The 26,276-nt window shown below is 38.6% G+C and overlaps 2 protein-coding genes across 8 annotated transcripts in view; both read right to left on the bottom strand.

The window, feature by feature from the left end:
- Nucleotides 1-6,524, bottom strand: part of fnbp1l (formin binding protein 1-like) — a 50,501-nt gene extending 43,977 nt beyond the window's left edge. For 2 of the 5 annotated variants that reach the window (XM_079384258.1, XM_079384257.1), the window contains exon 1: nt 6,334-6,511. In XM_079384258.1, coding sequence (XP_079240384.1) covers nt 6,334-6,357 — 24 coding nt within the window. In that variant the 5' untranslated portion in view covers nt 6,358-6,511. Of the gene's footprint in view, nt 1-6,333 lie in introns of all 5 variants that reach the window. The other 3 variants (XM_079384255.1, XM_079384256.1, XM_079384254.1) reach the window with 2 other exon arrangements.
- Nucleotides 6,525-7,218: 694 nt separating this feature from the next.
- Nucleotides 7,219-26,276, bottom strand: part of abl2 (c-abl oncogene 2, non-receptor tyrosine kinase) — a 30,243-nt gene continuing 11,185 nt past the window's right edge. Inside the window, exons 1-11 of one of the 3 annotated variants that reach the window (XM_079385238.1) lie at nt 20,168-20,309; nt 17,854-18,018; nt 15,888-16,183; nt 15,520-15,792; nt 15,217-15,301; nt 14,735-14,912; nt 14,438-14,622; nt 14,139-14,291; nt 13,574-13,663; nt 13,107-13,268; nt 7,219-11,886 (exon numbers count right to left, since the gene is read on the bottom strand). In XM_079385238.1, coding sequence (XP_079241364.1) covers nt 10,175-11,886; nt 13,107-13,268; nt 13,574-13,663; nt 14,139-14,291; nt 14,438-14,622; nt 14,735-14,912; nt 15,217-15,301; nt 15,520-15,792; nt 15,888-16,183; nt 17,854-18,018; nt 20,168-20,237 — 3,369 coding nt within the window. In that variant the 5' untranslated portion in view covers nt 20,238-20,309 and the 3' untranslated portion in view covers nt 7,219-10,174. Of the gene's footprint in view, nt 11,887-13,106; nt 13,269-13,573; nt 13,664-14,138; nt 14,292-14,437; nt 14,623-14,734; nt 14,913-15,216; nt 15,302-15,519; nt 15,793-15,887; nt 16,184-17,853; nt 18,019-18,553; nt 18,738-20,167; nt 20,310-26,276 lie in introns of those variants that run through there. The other 2 variants (XM_079385237.1, XM_079385236.1) reach the window with 2 other exon arrangements.

Here is a 26,276-nt window from a genome sequence, read left to right on the forward strand (position 1 = left end):
AAGGTGGGAGACGACAAAACGACCAGTCTGGTTCCCTGTGTTTTCTCTCTCTCTTTCTGTAAACAGGCCTGTGTGATTTGTCAGGGGACTGAAGGGTCCTGTAAATGTGAAAGAAGCTGTCTGTGAACAGTGAAAACCGTTACCCTCCTCAATACACAGTTTCGAGCAAATTCTCATTAAGCTTGCCTGTGCAAAAGCTGAATTCATTTTCCATTCAAGAGCTGCAAACAATTAATTCCAAATGCTTAGGTCTTGAGTTTATGAATTATTAAAAAAGTATGTGCAGGGGTGGCATCTTGTGAGGTGGTTTGTTTTAAAGTGTCTCTTCATTCTTCAGGTTACGTAACAGTGCTATAATGTAATGGATATGAGCTGAATTTATGACACCTTTTTCCAAGTAGCTCCTAGAATCGTAAAAATCCTTTGAAAGCAGTGGATAAAGGCAAGAGAAGCTCATTAGCTGCACGTAGCAGTACAGGATGAGTGTTTAATGCTTGTTTACTCTAATTTAGCATACAGGTTTTCAAATCCAGGGTACAGAGAGGGGAAAAGTACAGCAAAAAAGAATAATTGTTTTCAACATTTTACAGTTACATAAGTGAGGATTCTTCACAAAAGAACATTGTGTTCCATGGAAACAAGACAGCAAACAGGTTTCGAACGACATAAGGGTGACTAAAATGACAAGTTATTCCTCTAAAGGATGGGGTTTAAAAACAAACCAAAAGAGAATTCCCCACTTATCATGTAAATTTGATATTAATGGCTCAGACATCATGTGACAAGTGACTGCTGAAAATTCCCAGGTCAAAATTATCTCTATATCCATTTAGTCTTATGAAATGAGAAGCACAATGATTCAGGATCTGGGACCAAAAGTGTCCCTGTTCACCCAAAACAGTGGAGCCTAGTGGCACCACGCATTCAATGTAGGTTTAAGACCTGGGCTAATTGCTTCTGATGAGGCCAATAATCTATGGCAAAGGACAAAGGAGAGCTTCAGAGTACAGTTATTTTTGGACTGCCATCATGAAGGGTTTGGTAGAGAAGATCACAGGACGTTCTGCCGGTTTTTCAAACTCCGGTTCCGGGCCAAGGAGCACAGAACTTGTTTGTGCGAGTCGTGCTCCATAACTATTGGCTGTGTGAAAAAAAAAGGTTGTAGCCCAAAGTTTGATGTTCCAATTAGTCGAATCCTGCAGAAAAATAAGCTACGCACCCTTGGTTACGATAACATTGACCTCAAAACTAAATTAATCTTTGTTGTATGATATGGATGGACATTTGCTCCCAGCTGTTGGTCTTTCAGAAAGCTCCAGGGGCTGAAGAGAGAGCCAAGAGCAGGCTTTATTTACTACAAAGATCCGTTTGTGTGCAGATATTCACTCTGCAACCAAAAATTAAAGCTTGTGTTTAAGAAGGATACTGTGAAATGACTAAGAGATTTGTTCTGATTACGGCAGGAACAACAGAAAATAAATCTGCATAAAACTCCAAAAATAACGTTGGGAAAAGGGGCCAATTATCAAAACATTCAAAACATCAATGACACAGGACACAAAAACTGAATAAGGATCTTTATGACTACACTATGAAAGGCAGTAAAACAGAAAGTTATCAATTCATGATCAGAATTCATTCTTTTAAAATTGGGTCAGTGACAACGAAGGCACAAACTAGTTCTCTCACCACAGACACATGTAATATGTAAGCAAAGCATTACTCACAAATGCCAATAAACTTCAGAAAGCCCTGGAATGAAATACTAAATGTCGGGGTCAAAGGTTTAAGCAAACTGTTTCCTGACCTACTCTTTTCCACGACTATGTTCAGAGCATGTGTCTATGTCTATAGATCTCCTGGTATATTGGCAGCGACAGCAGTCTTGGCACTCGGTGATAATGACCTGGCTGAGTCTCACCTGACTGAACTCCAGGTATCCCAGATTACCAGCTCCCAGCAATCTGCACACCTTAACTGTGAGCTTTGCAAAGTGAAGAAAAACATCAGCAAACGACTTTGAAAAACACCTATACACTAGGGTTGGGCCGTTAGACGATGCCATCGTCCATCGCCGATGGATGATAGACATCGCGATGTTGAGCCGACATCATACCCCCCACAATCCGCCGCATTCCAATACCGTGTTTGGAAAGAAAATGACGTGTACTACAGAACCCCTAAAGGGAATAAGTACTAGATGGGAGGAAAATACATTTCAATACTTTCTCTCACAGTTATATCATTGGGTAATTATACTGTATTGTATATAATTGTGGGCATCAGGGAGCCGCTATTATGCCTGGCATTGAAACTGCTTTTGAATTTGCGATCGCTTTTTAGCTTCACTTTGACTTTCGAGATTTGCGACCGCGCGAGTTACTATGTTTATACTATGGAGCGGCAGTACTTACCACACATTTTACAAGATTAGATGTTTGTCAGTGGTGCTGAGGATCTGCAAATCCTGTTTATGTGGTGGAATTTTATGTACTGTAATGTAACAGGCAACCGTTAGCAATCGTTATGTGTTTCCCGTGTCTTTCTGAATATGGATTCACGCTTTGGATTTGGATTCATCCCCCCTCCCCCCAATGTCATCGTCCATCACAATGTTTCACTGTAGACATCAATTTTGTAGACATCGGCCAACCCTACTATACACCACTCTAAAAATACAATTTAAAGAACCAAGTAATAAAAGGAAATAGTTCAAGAAGGAGCTTGAACTAGCTTCTAGTGGTCAAAGGATTTAATGTTAATCAAACTTTGTCTATCCCACAGGGGTAGAAAAATCCTCAGACTCTTTGTAGAGTTGTCCATATATAATTCTGTCCACAATAAACAAACTTCTCAAATTCTTAAGTGAATAAGTTGAAAATTGTGTCATTTACTCACCCTCAAATCATTCCAAACTTGAATGATGTAATTTGTGGAATCAGTAGAACATGGTCAATAATCAGTACATAAAGTTTGATCTGTTCCAATAGCAAATATATTAGTTATACTATATTCATTTTAAAAAATGTAGAATACATTGCATTTTAAAGGTGCCTTTTGATGCTTGACAGCCATGGTAACTTATGAACCGTCATGGAAAAACTACATAAATATTAAATAAAACAAAGTAACAGTAGGTTTGGAATGGACATGCAGGTGAGTAAATACTGGCATTTTTTTTTTTTTCATTTGAGGGGTTATTTTAAGGTTAGATAAAAAAATAAAAAAAATCACATAAGCTTACTTGAGTGAGCCTGTTTTGAATGTACAATTGCCTGATTTCAGTGTTCAAATGCTGGAGCTAACAGCGCTAATGTGGTTGTTTTGTGGCTATTTGTAAAAACACAAAGTCAGCTTGTCAAAAGCTTGGCCAGTCAAAAACAGAAAGCAGTCTTCAAGTCCTACAGATAACCTTTAACTGAACCATCTTGACAGGAGCCTCCTATAGCTGCCTTTTATCTTGGGTCACTGCAGGGGCTGAAGACAGAAGTTGCTTTTTAAGATGATGTATAACAAGATTCTCAGTCAAATCTTGACATGACTGTTTACAAGAAGTGTGTACGATCTTAGATCAGGGAGAAAGAGCTAATTCTGTTGGCAGATTCTCTCATGACTTAAGTCCTTATAGTTCAGTAAATAAATGCTTCCTTTGATAACTATAAAAAAAAAACCAGTACAATTACATTCACAATCTTACATGTTTATGCTTCACAGACAACAAGAAAGGTTTTCTTTCTTACTGAAAGGTTATAAATCTGTCAGTTTATTCAAGACTAGAGAAAACAAAAAAATTACCATTTCAAAATATCATAAATGCATCATGCATATGTATCTTCATATTTATTAGTATTAAATAATGAGGCTACAGGCATCCTGCAGTTCAAAGAACAAGGAAGCCTTTTCATCTACTCACTTGCTGGTTGACATTGCCCAATTCAATTCATTTCCGAAACCCAAAACACTACAACACACGAAACGCATGGACTGAACAATTAGTATCCAAGCCTTTCAAGGACTGTAACAGGTCTAACCAGTCTGCTCTACAAAAGGCTGAATTACCACATCCAAGCCCTGTAAGCAATTCATGTAACAGCACACACCAACAGTTCCATCAACACACTGACACCATACAGATGTATACAAAACATTAGAACTGGCTCCTCTGAGACCATCATAAACAAATAAATGACATTAGGAGATGCAACAAACTTAAGGAAACTTTAATAATAACAGTGAGTTTAAATGTCAGCTTTCCTTACTCAGCTGAGCAATATGTGATTGAGTTTCAATCAAGCTCTTTGTTCTTGATTTGATTAAAGTCCACGCAACCCTCACAGTTCAAGTCTGTCTTTGCACTAATAACAGATCTGCACAACAAAAATGTCACACTAATATCCTCTAGGACATTCAGAACTAACAAGTTGTCTTATGCATAAGGGATTTTCTTGTTATGTTACAATTGGGTAATTCTGAAAGGTGTGAACCAATCACACCTAAGACGTTACACCACTTATTTTGAATCAAAATCAACACTTGACAGATAATGAGCGGCACTAAACATCTTAATTGAGTTTACATGACTCTTAATAGAGCACAAACGGATCTAAAGCAGAGTGCATTTGAGGATAACCATGATGAAAAGTGCACATGCATTTAAAGCATAGAATGGCATTTCATTCATCAGAGCCAAGGTTATGGATGGAAAATACTTCCACATTTTATGGTTAAAAAGACATTCACCATGAGACAAGCAGACAAACATGATTATTCAGCATGTTCCATGTACAAAGGGATTTTCCACAGATTAGAGATGAATACCATCTACAAAAGACCACCGCCACTGTGGAGGATATGCCATATTTCACAGCATAAGGGATTTATGGTACAGGAAATTAAGACAGCCAATTCAAGACAAACATACAGTATCGAATGTCCAACACCAAACATCCAGCCACACGTAAAAGTTGGAATTTGTTCAATCTAACAAGCCACATGTTAAAAAAGAAAGCCTTTTTCTTTTGAGATTGGAAGAATACAGATTTATAAATGTCATAATCTGGATTTTCAAGCATTAAATGGTAGTTAGCCTATGTTCTGAATGGTATTTAGATTTTAGATGGTTCAAGCAGACAGACCATCTTAGAGTAGCAACAAAATAGCTACCAGCTGGTCATAAAAGTTTAAGATGGACAAGCTGGATTTCGGAAGATACTGGTCAGCCAGCTAACGACCAGCTTGAACCAGTTAGAAACCAGCTACTTTGTTACCAACAGGAACCCTAAGACTAATCAAATTAATAATAACAATAAAACAAACTTTACCCAATCTTTAGCAAAGCCATTTAAAATCTGTTAATTACAAATACATTATCAGTCAAGTTACAGTGCCATAGCAAACCAGAAACATAAAAGTAACTACAGTTATTAATGTGCATAACCAATAACAAAACTGGTAATTCCATGCATAGAAATTAAAGTTAAAGCAAAAATAACCTTCTAGATTTAACATATAAACCTCAAAAACACAGAACGATGCATGGGATATTTCAAGCAATACCTCACACATCTCTGCTTTTTGTCCAGTAGCCCAATCTGAAGGGCAACACCCCTGTAACAGACCCACACACACTCGACGGGCTTCATTGTCTCTCAATAGTTCAGCTTATGCCGAAACGATGCATTTTTGATTATATCAAATGTGAGTTTTTGTCAATAGAACATGGCAGACGCGAAGGCCAGACAATAAAAGACGTAGGACCAAAATGCAGAAGCGTTTTCAATGGAACCCGTAGATAAAAAAAAAAGAAATAAAATCAAACCAACAAATATCCACATTAGAAGATTTGATCTCAGGTTACTCTTTTACAGCGCATCATCATCTGCATTGTCTCTGTCACCAAATAAGCAACAATGGAAACAGATTCTGGATACAGCTGGGAGAAACTGTTGTTCGTCTTAAATTAATAATACATATACGATATTATATCGGTTGTATGCTAGGAAAACGAGATAATAAATGTGATACTCTCCCCGCTTCTTAGTCATCGAAACTGGGTGTGAAACCTTTAAATTGGGTTTGATTTGGAATGTCACTAGAATTAAACGGAACGTCTCGCGTGATACATTTAAAACTTGATACATTCTAAAAGCTAAACGTTGTAATGTATCAAACTCTGGCATTGTTTCTGGCGGTAAAGGTGTTTGTGTAAACCAGCAGGACAGACCGAGAATACACAGGCAGCCTGACTAGGACACCTTTCCTGAAGTCAAGCCAAAAACCGAGTTGTTTGTTTGTGAACAAAAGGCCACACGGAGCAAGGAAAAGTGCGCTTACCCAAAGATCCGTTCCCCAGCTCATAGCGAAAAAACTCCAAGAACTAACGTCTCCGCCGCTTAAAACTCCAGGGTTGCTTGTTCTTCCCTCTCTCTGCCGTCGTGTAACACTCTATACTCCAGTGAAGCCAGCAGCGACAACCTCACGGCTCAGGGTTTTCCCATTTCCGACACACAATGCGCCTCAGCCGTGCCGCGGGGAAATGGAGGGATGCGTTTGTCCAATAGCGCCTCCTATTCACCAAAGCTTGTTAGTGGAGAGACTGAATAACTGCACAACCTGCTGGAGCACAGCAAAAAAATATTTTGCCATTTAGATTTTTACATTACAATAGAGTGAAATAATAGATAAAATATATGTAATACGAAATAATGTAATCTGTAGGCTAAGAAATATAATCATATTGCTATATTAATTAAATTTTATAAAATAAAAAAATTTAAAAAATAAAATTATATTAATTTATTATTATATATCAAACATTAACTTGCTTCCTTCACAATCAAGAATTTAGGTCACAATCTCTTAATATGTGGCCATACGATATGCATGTAAATATTACACTAGATTTAAATATATATTTTAGTATCATTGATATACTTATGTATATAATGTTGTTTTTATATGAATATTTTTGTCATTTTTAGTTCTTGTGTTTTTAAATATTTTGTCTACACACATTTAATTTTAATATTTAATTAATAATTAATAAACTAAATGAAAATTAGAAATATAGGTTTGGCAAGGTTTTACAAATATTTCAGTTAAGGTTCATTACTTGATAAAGTATAGCGTGTCACACCACAGCATGCTTTAGTAATAAAATAATTAAAAGATTAAATAATAATAATAATAAAGCTAGAAAATAAACTCTCAAACCAATGTTTCAACAGTTTCTTTATTCATTATTTACATCAAGTGTAACACTGAGGAAGGACTTCACAGTAATATAATATTAAAAGTGAGCTTTAAATTAGAATCACACAAAATATACTTTTTACAAAACAGAAAAAATACTGTTCATCTGTCAACCTCTGCCTTTTTAATCCCTGTTAAATTCACATATTCAAAATTAAGAGTGTTTTATTTTCATTGCACTTGAAGGACTAGAGAGGTGGCCTTTGGTATATAAATTTCTTCAGCACTTAAAATCTGACCTTACAAAAAGACAGTCTCCAAAAAAAAAAAGTGAGTTCCAGGATTCGACATAAAAAGAAGATCAATAAATAAACCAAAAATAAATAAAAGAGACAAACAAAAATGTAAAAAAAAAAAAAACTTGGGTAATTGAAACTGAAAAGGACTGAAATCTATGAGACAAACAGTACAACTTTGCACCTCAGAGGCCTTGTGTGGCTCATAAAGCATAAACTATAGGACAAGATTGTTCTCTCCCAATTGTTCCTCTATACATGTTACAATAAAATATCATTTAATGCACAAACTTTCAGAGGAGGGTTACTAAAATAAAATTGATTTTAACAAAAAAAAACAAAAAAAAATTGCAGTGATAAGTGGCAATACAAGAAAAAAACACTTTGCTGTTTACTAAAAGGTTGAAAAGGCAAAACACTCCCTGACAATCATGTAAAACTGACATATAAAACTAACTCTTTTCCCCCTCAGTTGTTTGGTAATGTAACATTTTTAGACACAATAATAAATGGAATAGATGACCTGCATGTGTTTGAAAGAACAAACTGCTAAATCACACATGAAAAATATTTTTTTCTCTGTTAACGTGATTACAAGAGAGGTATTCCTGACAAAGCAAAACAAATTCATGAGCTCTTTCAGTAAAAGGAGACCAGACTTCAAGCACTGTCTTTTTCTAAGTAAAGGACAGATCATTGCACTTTTTCCTATTCAAGTTGGACACCTTACATACCCAGATGTCTGAACAGGGCAGCTTGAATGATAATAAAGGCTTGAAAAATCCCATTTGCCACCTTAAAAATTGATAATGAATATTTTGGCGCAAAACATATTTACATAAACAGATCTTTAACATGACCTTGCAGTGCACAAAACATTAAATCTCTCACAAAAGGCACCATGTAATATCAGAAAACACTGCCCATGGCAGAAAAAAAAACAAAAAAAAAGGCAAAAAAAAAAAGGCAAAAAAAAAAAAAGCTAACTTAGTGTAGGCAAATTATGCTATGATTTAGAGTACAAAAAATGGTTTTGAACAAACAACATGTATGATTTTCTGTTGCAGTGGAAATGAAATGTCATGGAGATGCATGACAAAAACAATGTATCCTTCCAAAATTTCCATACTACATACCCAAGAATAGTGAATTAAGGCAAGGCAATTAACATTTATGCTTTAAAAATGTGCTCCAGTGTAATCGGTACAAATCATCTTCATTACATTTTAATTATGACATTGCAGGGTACCCACAAAAATCTCATTTATGCAAATTCTAATAGAAATCTATCATTTTATGAATACATAGTCAGAAAACATTTGTAACTGTTTGTGTCCTGAAGGAAATGTTTCTATTAATAATGTTCCTTTTTAATAAAGTTTGAACTGTGTGAGACTATGGAAAACATATACACGCACGCAAAAAACAAACAAAAAAAACATTCCTGTTTTCAACAAATGAATACATTCATAATGTAGATGAACAGATGGAGACCCTCACACCAAAATCACACCACAAGGACACAAGTGAGCATGACCTTCCACGCCTGTTTGTGGGTATAAAATAATATGCAATATCTACAATATCATAAAAACGCCTGTGCTTTTGATCAAAATAATTTAAAATTCAAGTTTACAAATGGCGACATTCTAAAGTGAAATCAAAATAAAGTTACAAATCAGTGTGCTATGGAAAATGCAGTTTGTGTTAAAAGACTTGGCAATACTTGTATCTCTAGTGTTGCTGCTTCTGTGATGACACCATGACGGTCATAAAATAAATGCAGACTCTTCACACATCACATAATTCTCCCATAGCAAATCAATAAATGCTAGAAACATGTTTAGAATTCTTAAGTGTTGAGAACTCTCGAGTCAGACTGTAGATTTGTGCCATCTGGTTGATGGGGGCATTATCTAAAGGCCACGGATATAAAAGGCCAAATATGATCCATGTGGTGACAGACCCAACACCATTTCAACTATGCCACAGCAAATCACTGCTGGCAACAATAATGCATGGACCATGTCAAAATAAAGACTAATTACAGAAAGATATACCCAATCATGTATGGTCATCAAATGCTGTATTGTTTATCAAATGTGGTCAAATAAAAAAAACGACAGTATGGGATGTAGACAGAAATAGTTTTAGTGTGTAATATGAGACTGAAGAAAGAGCTATGTTTGCAATCCACAATCATTACTACTGCAGCTTCTGAACAAGCATTATTGTCATTGTTATGTTTGCATTGACATTCTGATGCAATATCCAGTTACAATGGAAACTATGCAAATGAAATATCGAAAAAGCGAATGGAAATCTGTAACTAAAAACAAAACGCATAAGTGGACCAGTTCATTTGTACTCGGCTCACATTAACCTGTGCAACCCCTGTCTATTTGTGAAAACTGATTCTGTCATACCAAGATAAAACTAAGTATTAATTTGTCAAAAACAAAACTGTGTATTTTGGTAGTGACAAAAAGCTTATATACAAAGAACTCTGTTCCCAACTGGCAATTTCAAGGAGAAAGTCACCTGTAAACAATAAAAAGTTAGAGAGAGTGTTTGTAGTAATTTTCTGAGGTACTTCTTAGAGAATACTCTCTGTCCCCCAACACTTATTCTGATGCAAAAAGTCTCAAGGGGTACAGGAGGAGGAGTTTTGGAGGTGGACACAGTGGCTACCTTTGCACAACGTCACTGATCTCTTTAATGCACGTGTGCAAGTTATCAAGAGCCGGGGTGGTCCCAGGTCCCGCTCCCCCACCTGTAGAGGAAGCGCGCAGATCCTGTAGACTCAACTCCAGTTTCCCCACTGCCTCACGAAAGGCAAATTTATTACGTGTCTGGGGGATGCAATCGACATACCCCGAGCAATAGTCCAAAAGTTGGTGTCCCACATCCAGGACCTGGCTGCTGGAGGAAAGCTCGGTGTTGCCTTGAAGAGCACTACTCAAGCATTCGGCACATTCCAAAAGAGCCTCCTTGCTGATCTTCTCCAGTGGGATCCGTTCTGTCTGCTGCCGAGTCCGTCTTAGGGTGGGTTTGGCGGAAGTAGGGCCAGGTCCGCCACTGGAAGCACCGTTGGCCATCTTAGTTTGGGTGGTGTTGTTACTAGAGGGGACTATGGGGGCTGGAGGCACTTGTGGTGGTGGTATTGATGGACGTGCTCCTCTGGCTTCTCTTCCTGACCTTTTGATGCCATCTCCATTGACCTCTATGTTTCCACCGACTGCTTCGTCAGCTGCATCGGCACTGTAGGCGTGTTGGAGGGAGCGGAGCATGGGCGGTGGAGGTGGTGCACATTTGGGCTTCACCAGTCGCGGTCGGTCACGATCGCCACTGTCGGACAGCAGTTTAAAGCGGTTGCCCTGAGAGTCCACACCGACTAAGTGTACATCAGCCGAGCTGTGCTTTAGAGTTGGGGAGATCAACACTGGAACTTTGTGGTTGTGCAGATTGACCGAACCAAGGGTGGAGGTTTTCGATGGAGACGACCAGCCTTGCCTGTCATCTTGCCCATCTTTTCCTCGTGTGTTGGAGTCTGAATCTGCCTCTCCCCCTACACCTGGTGCCCTAACTCCACCTGCGACCCCTCGTGGCAAGAGTTTGGCTTTGGGACGATCTCGTATCTGAGCCGTACCTTCGTCAAGCTTCCTCAGGATTGCATCTGAAGGTCGTGCTGCCCCATTCTCTGGCTGTGAGGTGGTGGAAGCTGTACGCTCTAATGGGGGTTTGCTTCGGTTTCTCGGTAATGTCAACGCCATGCGCTCTAAGTCCGGCAACCCAGCAGACATTGAGGAAGTTGAATTGGAACGAGGGAATGGCTTGGTTCCACTTCCTTCGTCTATTCCAGAAGGCTTACCAGTCCGCAATCCCAGGGTCTTTTTGATAAGGCGAGGGGTAAAGAAGCCTGCAAGGCTTCCCCAACTACTGCTGCTTCCAACTTGACCAGAAGTTGCTCCAGAGTTTGAACTTGAGGGTTTCTGTCCAAACGTGGCCCCACAACAGCGGGACTGCACGTGGTTCCCCTCGCCATGAGTTGGAGAAAAATTCAACCCATCAGTTTGGGGCAAAGAAGGAGGAGGGCCTGCAAACCTAGCCGTGGGCTCATACTTTTTATGGGGCTGGGTCTCCATCTCCCGGAAAGAGCTGCTCCTCTTGGGAGGCATAGGGAGATTGTGTTGCTGTTGAGGTGAGGATGAAGTAGAAGAGGAAGACATGGACTTCTTCTTCATGAAAGAACTGAAGAAGCCAGCCTTGCGGTCACGGGTGAAGGTAGTGTCCTGGGAATCCTCCAGCAGGCTAGAGGGAGACTTATCCCTCTGTTTACGTGGTAGGGCAGGAGAGCTGCTGGAGCGTCCATCACCCACAAAAAGGGATGCTGCAAGACCTGAACACAATAGCACAAAAGAACCAAAAGTCAAAGAACAGCAAAATAAGTGGTAGCCAGTAGACATGCAATCTAACACGTCAGTGCTCTCAGATTTAAATAGCTGGAACACTTGCTTACATCATTATTCAAAGCACAAATAGCATATTGTGTGAGACTGTGATTGCTTGGTTATAAAATGAATATGTAATTTATTGTATTGTTACCAGTAGTGGTGTCTCAAGCAGAGGTCTTCAAAATAAGCATAGAAGCATGGGGAAGCCTGGTGTAAATGGAGGCTGTAGGGTGGTATTTGATAACACCGCTGCTAACCCTGACAGTAATTTATAAGAAATAGCCTGGTATACGCTTTTGTACAAGAAACGGTATAGTATCTCTATGAACTACTGGTACTGCTTGCTGTCATAATTTAAACATGAAAGGACATGACACTAGGTCAGGGCTCTTTAATTCATGGGGGAATTTTTTTATGAGTGGGCCAAGATATTTTATGTATATTTTTACAGGTCCTGTGGAAAACAGGATGTCTAGATATTTGCATTATATAGAGAATATCACTTGATATGTGGGGAAAAGTAAGATTGTGAGGACAATCAAAGGCAGGACAATAAATAGAGGAATACAAAACAATAAATGTTAAAAAATAAACTTTTTGCATGCTTGAAAGGTTTAATAACACAACAAAAAGATGCATCTCAACCAAAAAATAAATAAACATATATATTCCACCCTAAAAGTTTATTTTATATAAACTTTATGTAATTTCAATAAATACCATATAAATAGTTTAAGTAGAAAAACAATATTGCACAATACATGAAAATGCTTAAATTTTAATAAAAATATAGATACACATGCAGTTGGGTAACGTGCTTGTGTGCATACTTGGGGTTTAGAACATGCAGCGAATGAGAGAAATAGAATTAAATCAGATAAATTTACAAAAACCAAATAGGTAATTAAAACATGAGAGGGAATATCTGTTATGAACATGTCAGTTTTCTGATCACGATACATTAAACATCACACACATGAGAAACATGAGAACAAAAGAAAGGGATATATATATATATATATAAAAATACACAATTTTCTTAATCATGCTATATATATATTTTGGTAGGGTTATATACTATGTAGCTGTTAATCGATAATGAACACCACTCCCATTCTCTTGAGCTTCTGTCTGAGCCGACTGAGCCGGAGTTGAGCCTGTATACCTGCAGGGCCGTGGGGTCCTGCCTCCTCCATATTCTCTTTGTTCTCAGAGTGTTTCTTCTGCCCACGAGACTTTGAGGGCAAGATTGGCATATCGTGGCCAAAGGTGTGCGCGAGCCCACCTTGCCCACCAGATGCGGTTTTACACAGCTCTTCGGCTACCTCTGGAGAGGAGTTACCAGAAAAAAGGCACATGTTAATACTATGTTTTACATCTAAGTACTGTGGGTCACATCTTCATTAAATATTCACTTTATTTCAGTCAATTTTCAATAGTAAATTACCATAAATGCATTTCTGTATTAAATTCAATACAAACTGCAATAAAAAAAGTAACAATGTGTTATTTATTCATTGTTTCCTTTTAAGGAATTTATTGTACAAGTTTTCTCTGCTTAATCATTAAGCATAAAAAGTCAGCTTGGTTTACAGCTTCCTTTGTCACTCGAAACAGATGATGCAGTAATACCTTCGGAGATGCTTGAGTCATGGAACATGGTCTCAAAGGCCTGGTGAATCTCAGCAAATGAGGGTCTATCCAGTGGACTCCACTGCCAACCTACCAACACACAAACAAAATATGGCTTTTCTTGATGACCAAAACCTACACTACGGTTCAAAATTTTATTGTCGTGTAAGATTTTTGAACAGAATTAATATGTTGAGTTGCTCAGAAGTGACAGTAAAAGTCACAAAATTAATGTTACAATAGATTTCTATTTCAAACTAATGCTGTTCTTTTCATATGTCTATTTATCAAAGACTCCTAAAAAATTGTGTCATTGTTTCCACAAAATATTAAGCAGCATATTAGAATGGTTTCTGAAGGATTATATGACATTAAAGACTGGAGTAATAGCTGTTGAAAATTGTATTGAAATAATAATATTTCACAACATTAAACAATGCTTACAGAATATGTACAAACATATATGAATGACACTTGACATTATTTGAATATACACTATTGAGATTATAATTCGTGTGTTATGTAAAAGCTATAAAGTGTTATCAAAGTCACTGTTTATACTCACAGGCTCTCATGAGCTCGTAGACTTTAGGAGGACAGCCCTCAGGCTGCTCCATGCGGTATCCCTTCTCCAGCAGATCGTAAACCTGAGACAGGTCGATTCCTGGGTATGGAGACATGCCGTATGTGGCAATCTCCCAAAGCAAAACTCCAAATGCTGGAAAATTGGGAAAAATAAGCATTTTATAAGCATATAAGCATTATATAAGCAAATCGTCATCATTTCAGTCTGTAACACAACTCTTTATGGAGTATCAGAACTTCCAAAACAATCCTTATGAAAAAATTTAATTACTAACTGACCCCAAACATCTGATTTGATGGAGAAGGTGTTATAGGCCAGACTCTCTGGTGCTGTCCATTTGATGGGGAATTTTGCCCCAGCATGAGCGGTGTAGGTGTCGCCTGTCATCAGCCGGCTCAGTCCGAAATCAGCCACCTTGACCACGTGATTCTCTCCAACCAGACAATTACGAGCTGCCAAGTCCCTGAGAAAGAAATTGAGAAGCTGGAGTAAGATCTGTCAATGGGATACAAGAGCAAATGATGTAACCAATGAGAACTCCTGAAGTCTACTGACATCTGAAGGGCTATGCTCACCTGTGGATGAAGTTTTTCCTCTCCAGATACTCCATGGCAGAGGAGATCTGAGTGGCCATGTAGAGCAGCACCACAGCGTTCACCTGCTCCCTGTCACACTCACGCAGGTAGTCCAGCAGGTTCCCATGTGGCATGTACTCAGTCACTATGTAGAATGGAGGCTCCAATGTACACACACCTAGAAAGTGGCATCAAACCAAATGACCAATTTGGGACAAATCTAGAACCATAATTTGGTCAAAACAAATAACTGTTGTTTATTATGTGAACAAAGCCCTGGATTTCCTTAGTGGAATCATGAGAGTAGTGCATACTTTCTAATACCTGTGCGAACTCTAATGGTTGATTAATGTAGTCGACAAGTTACTCGAGATTTGTTTTTTTATTTAATTGAACAGAAACCAGTTAAAGCATATATAGCTTGAAAATCTGGCGTTTTGACTAGTTGTTCAGGCAATGTGTGTTAACTAGCGTCAACTCACCCAGTAATTGTACCAAATTGGGATGTTTGACCTCCTTCATGACTGCAGCTTCCTTCAGAAACTCCTCAACCTCCATGGTGTCCTCCTTTGAAATAAAGCAATACAGCATAAATGTGGACGGAATATGGAATATAAATGCATAACAGAACTAGCAAAACAACTACAAAAACAGAAATCCATGGGTGCAATATAATGACCAGCCACTTGGTGGCACACAATGCCACATAAACAGTTCAATGCGACAAAAACCCATTAAATAGGGGGAAAATATTGATATAGGAGCATATGCACAAAAACACAAACCTTTAGTGTTTTTACAGCTACAGTGAGGTTGTACTTTTTCCAAACTCCAACGTACACCTCTCCGTACTGGCCTCCGCCTAACTTGTGCTTCATGGTGATGTCGGTGCGCTCCATCTCCCACTTGTCGTGGATGGGGGAGACGCCATAGACGGTTGGCTTGTTGCATTTTGGAGCGGGATAGTGTAATGTGGTTACCAGACCATCTGCCACTGTGGAATGATGATGAACCAGCTCAGCTAATGTGCTGAAACGACTTTCAGCTGTTACGTAGACCTGAGGCAGAAGAGAAGGAGACCAACTTTAAAATCAAAGGAAAGGGAGCTTTACTTTCAAAGTAAAGTGAAAGCAGCCATTGTCTTCAGCCCAACCTTTCCGTCAGAGGCGGTGTTGATCCGGTAATGATAGACCCGTCCCTCATAGCGAAGCGAGATGGAGAGCTGGCCAGGGCTGCTCTCACTCTCCCTCACTAGGAAGCTGCCGTTGATCAGGCTGCTGAGCAGGTACTCAGCGGCGCTGCGGGACACGGGCCCATGATACCAACTGTGCTTTTCCAGACTGTTCACGGGGGTGATGTAGTTACTGGGTACCCAACCCTGCCCATTCTTCGAACGGACTTCACTCCACTCGCCATTCTGGTTGTACCCCAACACTCGCAGCTTCTCTCCTGAAATGCAAAAAAGAACGGTACATTGTACACAGCAATCACTTGATATTCATATTCTTTTCATATTTTGTGCATAATGTTTTCCTAATTATTCAGCAATGCAATCCCTTGTTATTCATACCATTACATTTCCCTTGAATGGAATGGAATGAGAGATTAGAAATGCAAGCCACAACAAGTCCATCGTTCAGCCATAAAAGCACATCAGGTCTTTCACAACGGCAAAGTGCATGTTTATGTCAGTAACTACAGTATTTATTCAGAAATAAGATCAGTTTGAACTTGAAGCCCAGACTGAAAAGAAGCTGCTAGTTTTATATAAGAGTTCTGAGATCTAAGGAAATACTGAAGGCACCTGAAAGTGGAAAAAGAAAAGTGACAATCATGTTATTCAAATACATCAACCGAGTATTCGATGTAATATGCTGTTCTTTAATTTCTGCAAATACGTGTGTCAGACGGACATCTCTGGCAGCTGCATCACACTCCATGAATGTCACATTTTTAAGGCGCCATGGAAGTTAAAAATAGTGGGTTTTTTTTGTTTTTTTACAAGATGTGCCTCCAAAAAGCACTTTTGAAAACATCCCAAGAGCCCTGTGTTCTGTTCCATTAAGCTGTGCTCCATCAAGCTGTTGGAAAAAAGAACGCTCCAAACCCTCTGCAGTGTGTTAAATCTGTGTGTGCACTGTGGGCAGTCAAAAACAATGATGTAATCAATTACCAAATTAAAAATAAGGCCCCTTTTTGGCATGTATGTGTATTTCATCAGCTGAAATTTGATTTAATTTTTTTTTTTAATAAAATGCATGTAAATTTATTTGTATTCATATATGCTTCTGTTCAAAAGTTGTGGTTTGTAAGATTTGTTTTATGTTTTTGAAAGAAGTCTCTTATGCTCACCAAGGTCGAATTTATTTTTATTTGATAAAATAAAATTTACCAATGCTAAATTGACAATGGCGCAGCAACAAGGCCCTCGCGACAAGACGCATCGGTGCCAACCAGACGACATTATATTACCGGCCATTAGCGGGTACTTCAGAGGGAAAGAGCAGACTGCTAACTCACTCTCTCTGAACTCACTTCTCTTGGGCTAGTCTGTGTTTACCCACCTGCTTTTCACCCAGCTGATGGGATTACACTTCAAAATGGGTATTAGCATTAGCGGTAGTTGTTCAGCATGGAGCATCTGAGCACAAACGCGCCTGACTCAAGTCCCAATGTCTATGGAAAGAGCTGTGGGCGTTAGCGCATATGGCTCAGGTTGGTGCCCATGTGTTTATGCTCCTCAGTTGAATAAAACTCAAAGTTTAGCATCCGCTTTCATTTTTAGCTTGGTTCTTTGATCCTACACACTGCTGCTGGGAAGAGGAAAAAGTAGTTCTGAAGTATAGAAAAGAGGAAGGAGAGTGATGGAAGGAAAAGAAAAAAGCATGGTGTCCTTGTTATAAAGAAAGAGGAAGTTATCCATAACAGTTGTGAAAACATTCTCCAGCTTTGTTTTTTCCAGGTATTAAAATTGGTCTTGGGGTTCACTTGAGTTTACACTATCAATGGAATGTGGTTTGTCATCTGTGTACAGAGGTGGAGATCAAACTGTTAAAAGTGTTCAGTGAAACTAAGCACCGCATGTTGCGCAACCACTCATCTCCTTTCGACAATCATACCTTTCGTGATGCTCAGCGTGTTGTCACCACTGGCAACAAAGTCATAAAGCGCAACGAAGAGGTTGGGGTCACTCTCCGCAGCACCCAGCAGATTCTCCTTCGAGCTCCAGCGCACCGCCTCCGTCAGCGACGTAGAGTCCAGTCCAAACGGCCTGTGAAGGGCCTCTGTCGGGAAGAAAGAGAGACAAATAACATGCTATATGAGTAACAGAAGACATAAGCAGTTGTTGATGGAGCATATGACATCTCAAATGAGACAAGGCTTCTGGGAAGGGCAAAATGAGTCAGTTTATGAGGGGAGGGGTTTCAGGATTTGACGAACACGTTAACGTCAAGGTGGGGAGGGAGAAGAGAAGTGAAGAAACTGCAACCATTTAACGGAAAATTAAAACAAGGAGGGTGATTTAAAATTAAAAATCAATCTTTTTTTAATTTTTTCTATATACATTTACTATTGATCTATTTATTTATTTTTTAAGAATTCCAAAGAATTTCCAAACGCTTCATCTGTGAAAAGACGAAGACCACTGGAAACACCCCAAGAGCAAACTATTTGACTAAGTAACAGCTTCCACATTGACCACACACAAAAAATAACAAATACACATCCCTCGTCCTGAAATCCTCTGCACAAAAAAATAAAAAATAAAAATTCACACAAAATCACTGGCACTCAGGGCACCGTTACATCATGGTCTACCTGCGAAGCAATAGTGGTCCACATCCTGTGGGTTGGACAGGTTGGTCAGCCTGACCCTTTCTTCCTCAAAACTGCTGCTGGATGGCAGAGTCTTCAATGGCATAATCTAGCAGTACTAGATTACTCTCTGATCTCACATGTAATAAAACACAGACCTGAAGTGTTAAGGGTTCTGCTTCTGTCTGAGAGGGTTTGATTCTTAAGGAACTTCTTAAGAAGAGGAGGAGCATGAAATGGCTTTGAGGTTGGAAAAATGATGTGGGAGAGTCCCCACGCCTTGAGCATGCCTGCGTCTGCTGGTCTTCCTCTACAGCTGTCAACCAGCCACAAACACACACACCAAGCATGTCTGGGCAGCTGCCCCTTTCCTTAGGGAAAAGTGCGGCAGGACAAAACGTCGGATGAGTTAGAAATGAAAAGGCATCAGAACACTCCCTTTACTGATCGTTATGGAACAAATTCTGGCTCTGAGATTAGGCTACCTTTACAAAATGACTGTAGTGTTACCATAGTTGAGGGGCTGAATCAAATAGTAATACCATGGAATTGACGTATGATTAACACATTCACATCATCAGGTACATTAATTTAAAGAATAGCTAAATCAACAACTAAATTATTCTTCCTCAACATGCATCACAAAATCAACAACAGCAACAAAAAGCCAATCATTACAAAATATCTACAATAGATGAGTCACAATGGTTGACTAGTTGTTCAACAAACAACTTGATGCACTAAAATAAAAAATAAATAAAAAATCAATGTTACACTAAGTTCTATTTCAAGTTCATGTAAATGCTTTTCTTTTAAACTTTCTATTAAAAGAAAACTGCTACTTCATTGTTATAATATTTCACAATATAAGTTCTACTGTATTTTGATCAAATAAATGCAGCCTTTATAAGCATAAGACTTCCTTTTCAAACATTAAAAATCTTACCAAACCCAAACTTTTGAACAGTAGTGTAAATGCTAAAGAAAAAAAATCACATTATAATTGAAAGCATTATATTACCAGCAAATATTTATTTACAGATTATCGTTAACAGTGTTACTGAATTATTAGTGTACAACAGTAACAAAAATAACAGCAATAACAAATAGTTTAAATACAAAAAAAACACATCTGCGTTTTATACCACCTGTTGTTGAATAAAATAATGTCTTTTGTAAACGCCAACTAAGAAACGCATTCAATCAGGTCAAGTAAACCCAAAGTCACCAGTTAAGATGGATTAGTAAATTAGTTGTTTGAGCAACCCATCAACTAATTGATTTTTAAAATATGTAGTTTTGAACATCCCTAAAAAAACAGATGCACATTATCCACAGAAATAACAACAAAGCAGATTAGACTTAACTAAATAAATAACCCTAAAAAAATAATATTAGGGCAAAATGTAATAAATGGTTGAACAAGTCTAAAAATGTCCCTATAAATTAAACACGAAACAATCATTATGAATAAAAGACACAACATAGCAAAAAGACAAAACAAAGACTTTCACAACTAATAAACTTGCAAGAACACGCAGCTGAGACAGTCAAGGCCTGTGTGGCAAACCTGACTTTGCCACACACACACACACACACACACACACACAGCCCTACCTTTATTCCTGACCAGCATGCAGTGCTTCCCAGTCCTAGTCAGCTGACTGATCCACAGCTCCCAGTACATGATCCCAGTTCCAGTAAAAGGGCTAATGGGGCACCACTCTAGCCCCTAATCCTCAGTCTATTCACACTAAAACACTCTGCAACGCTCCTCTTGGTTGAATCATTTCAGAGTCTCCGGTGCAGCTCAGAGCTCAGAGTTTCCAACCCCGCAGCCGGAATGCCAGTGCGACTTGATTGTGGGCCTCCATGCCAACTGCCCTGAGTAAGAAATGTTCACATGTGCTTGTGTGAGATATGGGAAGAGTGGAGTTCTGAGGGTGGTTTTATTGGATGTCTTGTGAGGGGAGGCGTGTGGGGGGGCCCGTTGGTTTTAGAAGGGGGTAGGAACGAGCAGATGGTTCCATTTCTACACCATGTGTGCTGCCTACCCTACATCCTCTTGGGAGAGGCTGGAAAAGCATGGAGGTGTGGAAACTCTAGTGCAAAATCATGCCTGTGCCACATTAAACGTACCCCTGAGTTTCAGAGAAACATGCAAAATGTATTAAGATGGGATGCTCAGTTATTCAGTTACACCCAAACCTCTCAACAATAATCAAAGGCATCAGCACACAAGACCTCAACAGACTAGATGACATGAAATAAAAAGATTCTGTGAACATAAAAGAAATTCTATTCTACATAGGCCAGACAGACAGACAGACAGACAGACAAAGAGACAGATAGATAGAACAACAACAGAATGACAAACAGAGAAATTGATAGTCAGAGTGAACAACAGATAGAATGGCAGAGACAGACAGACTTATAGAAAGACAGATAAAACAGAACAAAAGATAGACAGAACAACAGATACACAGAATGACCGACCGACAGACAGGCAGACCGGCAGACAGACAGACCGACAGACACAGATAGAATGACAGAAAGATAGAACAGATAAATACAATAAAACAGACAGACAGGCAGAATGATGGACAGACAGATAAAACGAAAGACAATCCGACCAAGAAACAAACAGACATATAACGATAGACAGACAGAATGATAGAGGGGCAAAGAGATAGAATAAAAGACAGAACGACAGACAAACAGAAGGACAGACAGACCGATTAATAGATTACAATGTGAAGCTCTGTTCTAGTTCATTCCTCACTCTCTCATGCAACACTTCCAGCGTTGGGCACGTCGTGTGGCCGCATGTGTTTGTCCTGCGTGTGCTTTCTGTGTGTGTCTTTGTGTGCAGGAGCTTTGCTGTGAGACAGCTGAGGGAGAATGTGTGTGCGGTGTGAATGGCCATACTGAACGGACTGACCTGCACGGCCTTGTCCTGATGGGAGTCTAGTGCAGCTGTTGTGCTGGGCTTAGGCCAGGCTTACGGCAGCTGCACCAGCACCTCTGTACTCTGGGGCTGCTCTCAACTAACATGGCTTATGAACAGAACATCCTGATCTGAAAGGCCATTAAACATCTATTCCTTCGTGATCAACATAACTTCAAACTGCACATTGAGTTTCAGCACCAAGTCCAGGTTAACAAAAAATAGGCCCAATATTCAAATTATATAGTATTTAATAACACCACAGCATTTAAACTTTTTAGTGGGAATCAATCTATGAATGGACAAACTTTACATACAAGGTGAACTACTCTATTAACTGGGACAGGAGAAAGTAGAGCTCGGCCGATAGTGGATACCGATAACTAGGTTGGCCCGCACTGGCTGATACGGATTAATCAACCGATAGTTTTTAAAATGGATACTGAACAAAAACCAAAGTAGTGCTTTACTATTGCTATACTGGGTAAAAGTGCAGCGCTGCGCAGACAACAGGTATTACACACACACAGACGTTATGCGTTCAATTCAAGAGGTGGTCTAATCACCAAACGGACATCAGTTTACTTCAAGAATGAACAATGTGGTTGGCGACTTGGCGTTGATAGTCTTGTGGGCAGCGCACCGACATATTGCGCAGTTGCGCTTCAGGGGTCCAAATCCAACCACAGGTTGGGTCCAAATCCAACTTGTCTTATGAAAAAAATTCAATTTCTTTTGGCCGATACCGATATATTTCCTTTGGTTTGGAAATAACAAGTCTCTCCTTGCAGAAATTATAAGCAAAATATTAAAAATTTTTGTTAGTTTTTAACAAGAACTTATTTATTAGAATTAAATAAAAAATAATGAAGGTTTTTTGACAGTAAATTGAAGCTTTGGAAATATCTATAAATAAACTATATATGGCGCTGCATTTTTTCCTCCAGAAAGATGGTGTTAACCCTACCATTTTATTTTAAGATTTACCATTTGTAGATGGTCTAAAACAAAAGAGCTGTAAAAATTCAGAAAATCTTTTAGAGCTCATGATTGGTTTAAAAAATAAAACATATTACTAGGGGTGTGCGAAATATATCGTCTGCCATAATATCGTAATTGTTGTTTTAACGATGTGCAATTTGACATTATCGAGTATTTTGCAAAAACCAAACAAAACACCTACGGAGTGCACGCTTACATTACGTGATGAAGTCTAGACTTGAGTCATTTACATTTACATTTATTCATTTAGCTGACGCTTTTATCCAAAGCGACTTACAATTGCTATATATGTCAGAGGTCGCATTTGCTATATATGTCAATTGCTATATATGTCAGGGACACATTGGTGTCTCACAGTGGATTCGAACCCAGGTCTCTCACACCAAAGGCATGTGTCTTATCCACTGCGCCATCACCACCACCATTTAGAGTGTGTTCTTTCACTACATGATTCAGTCTAATAAAATGCATTAAGAATTATCACACAATTCAAGATATGGGGGCAGAAAATGTATAAATATCATTTCATATAGTTAAAAAAAAAAAAAAAAAAAAAAAAAAAAAAAAAATCACACAAAGAGTGCCGTTTTTTCTTCAATAATAAGCATGATCGTTTTAGACACCATATTGCCTGTTTTTGCTCCATTTCGGCAATAAAAAAAAATTCCAAACAACTACAGCACTGTTTTGCATCTCTGAGCAACATGACGGTGTTTCGTTCCTCAATGAATCAACTGTTTATATAATTTGGTTCAATCACAATGACTCACTTGTTAACAGTGACTTGTTGCCACATACTGGCAATTTTAATTTCACATTTAAAGTATCTTTTCATTTTTAAAATAATTTCAAATATCACTATTCAATGTTTTATGTTTAAAATATCAAAATATTATGCATTTGTAACTGCAGGTTAAAGCACTCCATGCCCCTCTGAGCTGCATTACACAGTGTGTAAATACATTTAAATACCACTTCAGATGCAACTTCTGCAAAGATGAATTTTATTGATACTGGTTTCATTTGTTTGGTAACAGCCTAAATCTCTTATTATTCTAATTAACTGATTAAATGTAACAATTTGACTCAAAAGATGCACACTTTTAGAAAAAAATAGCTTTATTAAAAGGTAAAATTGCCCATAAAAGGTAAAAATCAATTTAAACTTATATGAAAAGATTAATTTTTATAACTGATGTGAACTGACCACAGAGAATATGTAGAATATAAAAAACTGCAGCTGTTCACGGTAGTCAGATATCAGCACAATAACACACTCTGCAAAATATTGTCTATTTTTATTTATTTATTTAGTCATTTAGCAGATGCTTTTATCCAAAGCAACTTACAAATGAGGACATAAGAAGCAATCAAAACCAACAAAAGAGCAACAACGTGCAAGTGCTATTACAAGTCTTGGTTAGCCTAACGCAGTACAGATAATTATTATTATAATTTTTTTTTTTATAAAAATACAGATAAAATAAAATTAGAATAGAGAGTGCTAGAGTTAGAGGGTCAAGTAAAGATGGAACAGATGAGTCTTTAGCCGTTTCTTGAAGATGGGTAAGGATTTGGCTGCTCGGATTGAGTTGGGCAGGTCATTCCACCAGATGGGAACAGTTAATGAAAAAGTCTGTGAAAGTGTTTTTGTGTCTCTTTGGGATGGCACAATAATGCGTCGTTCACTTGAAGAACGCAAGCTTCTAGAGGGCACATAAGTCTGAAGTAATGAATTTAGGTAAAGGGGTGCAGAGCCAGTGGTGGTTCTGTAGGCAAACATTAATGCCTTGAATTTAATGCAAGCAGCTATTGGGAGCCAGTGCAAATTTATGAACAGAGGCGTGACGTACGTTCTTTTCGGCTCATTAAAGATTAATCTTGCAGCGGCATTTTGGATTAATTGTAGAGGTTTAATAGAATTGGCTGGAAGACCTGCCAAGAGAGCATTGCAATAGTCAAGTCTGGACAGAACAAGAGCCTGAACAAGGAGTTCTGTTGCATGTTCCGAGAAAAGGGCCTGATCTTCTTAATATTGTATAATGCAAATCTGCAGGACCGGGCAGTTTTAGCAATGTGGTCTGAGAAATTCAGCTTATCAATCACAACTCCAAGGTTTCTGGCTGATTTTGAAGGAGTAATGGTAGATGAGCCTAACTGGAAGGTGAGATTGTGATGAAGCGATGGGTTAGCTGAAACTACAAGCAGTTCTGTCTTAGCTAGGTTGATCCAGCAAGAAATGTCTGTTAGACACGCTGAGATGCGAGCAGCTATCGTCGGATCATCAGGATGGAATGAGCGGTAGAGTTGAATGTCATCAGCATAGCAGTGATATGAAAAGCCATGTTTCAGAATGAGAGAACCTAGTGATGCCATGTAGACAGAAAAGAGAAGTGGTCCAAGAACTGAGCCCTGAGGCACCCCAGTAACTATATGTTGCGACTTGGATACCTCACCTCTCCAAGATACTTTGAAGGACCTATCAGAGAGGTAAGACTCAAACCACTGGAGTGCGGTTCCTGAGATGCCCTTTCTCAATAGGGTTGACAATTTGATGGTTGACCGTATCAAAAGCAGCAGACAGATCCAGCAAGATAAGTAATGAAAATTTGGAACCCGCTCTTGCAAGTCTTAGGGCTTCAACAACAGAAAGAAGACAGTTTCGGTCGAATGTCCACTTCTAAAGCCAGATTGGTTACTGTCCAGGAGGTTGTTCTGTGTGAGAAAGACAGAGACTTGGTTGAACACAACTCGTTCAAGTGTTTTTGCAATGAAAGGAAGAAGGGAAACCGGTCTATAGTTCCCTAAAAGAGTTGGGTTAAGAGTGGGTTTTTTAAGAAGTGGAATTATACGAGCCTGTTTAAATGCGGAGGTAAAAATTCCAGTGTGAAGGGATGTGTTAGCGATGTGAGTGAATGCAGGTACAACTACAGGAGAAATAGCTTGAAGGAGATGAGATGGAATAGGATCAAGCGGACAGGTAGTAGGATGACTGGAAAGGATGAGTTTAGAGACTTCTGCCTGAGAGAGTGGAGAGAAGGATGTGAAGGAAGTGTATGTTTGCTGGTAAGATGTGTTTGATAGATTGTGGTGTGGAAAATTGTGCCGTGAGGTTTGTAATTTTATTAATAAAGAATGTGGCAAAGTCGTCAGCTGTTAGAGATGATGAAGGAGGGGGAGGAGGAGGAGGACTCAAAATTGTTCATTTTGTCATGATAGTATGTCTTTTTAGCAGTGGAAACATTAGCAGAGAAGTCAGAGAGGAGTGATTGATATAAATTAAGGTCAGTAGGATTTTGTGATTTGTGCCATACCCTTTCCGCAGCCCTGAGGAAAGTTTCATTTTCAATAATCAATAATCGTCTAATTATCGTTATCGAAAAAATCCCCAAAAATATTGAGATATAATTTTTTTCAATATCGCACACCCCTTCATATTACACATTAATGAATAAATCAGTGTAAAATTATTTCATTTACAAGTGTCATGTTTGTGTTTTTTTGTTTTTTCCCATGTAAGCTATAGCTTCTGACCATTAAATCAAAACATACTCATCATTTTATGACATCAATTACTGCTTTAGTTAATCAGAAAAACAGTCTAAATGTTATTTATGTACGGTGTAGGTTATTTTACTTTTAATTTAATAAGAAATAGGCTAACAGCGCCCCCTTCAGATTAAAACTCCTGACCAAACGGGCATTAGGACCCTGGGAGGCTGCCGCTGCACTATCACACACCGAACGTGTCATTCTGTACGTGCATTCACAGATTAA

Source organism: Barbus barbus, assembly GCF_936440315.1.
Source record: "Barbus barbus genome assembly, chromosome: 29".
NCBI lineage: Eukaryota > Metazoa > Chordata > Actinopteri > Cypriniformes > Cyprinidae > Barbus > Barbus barbus.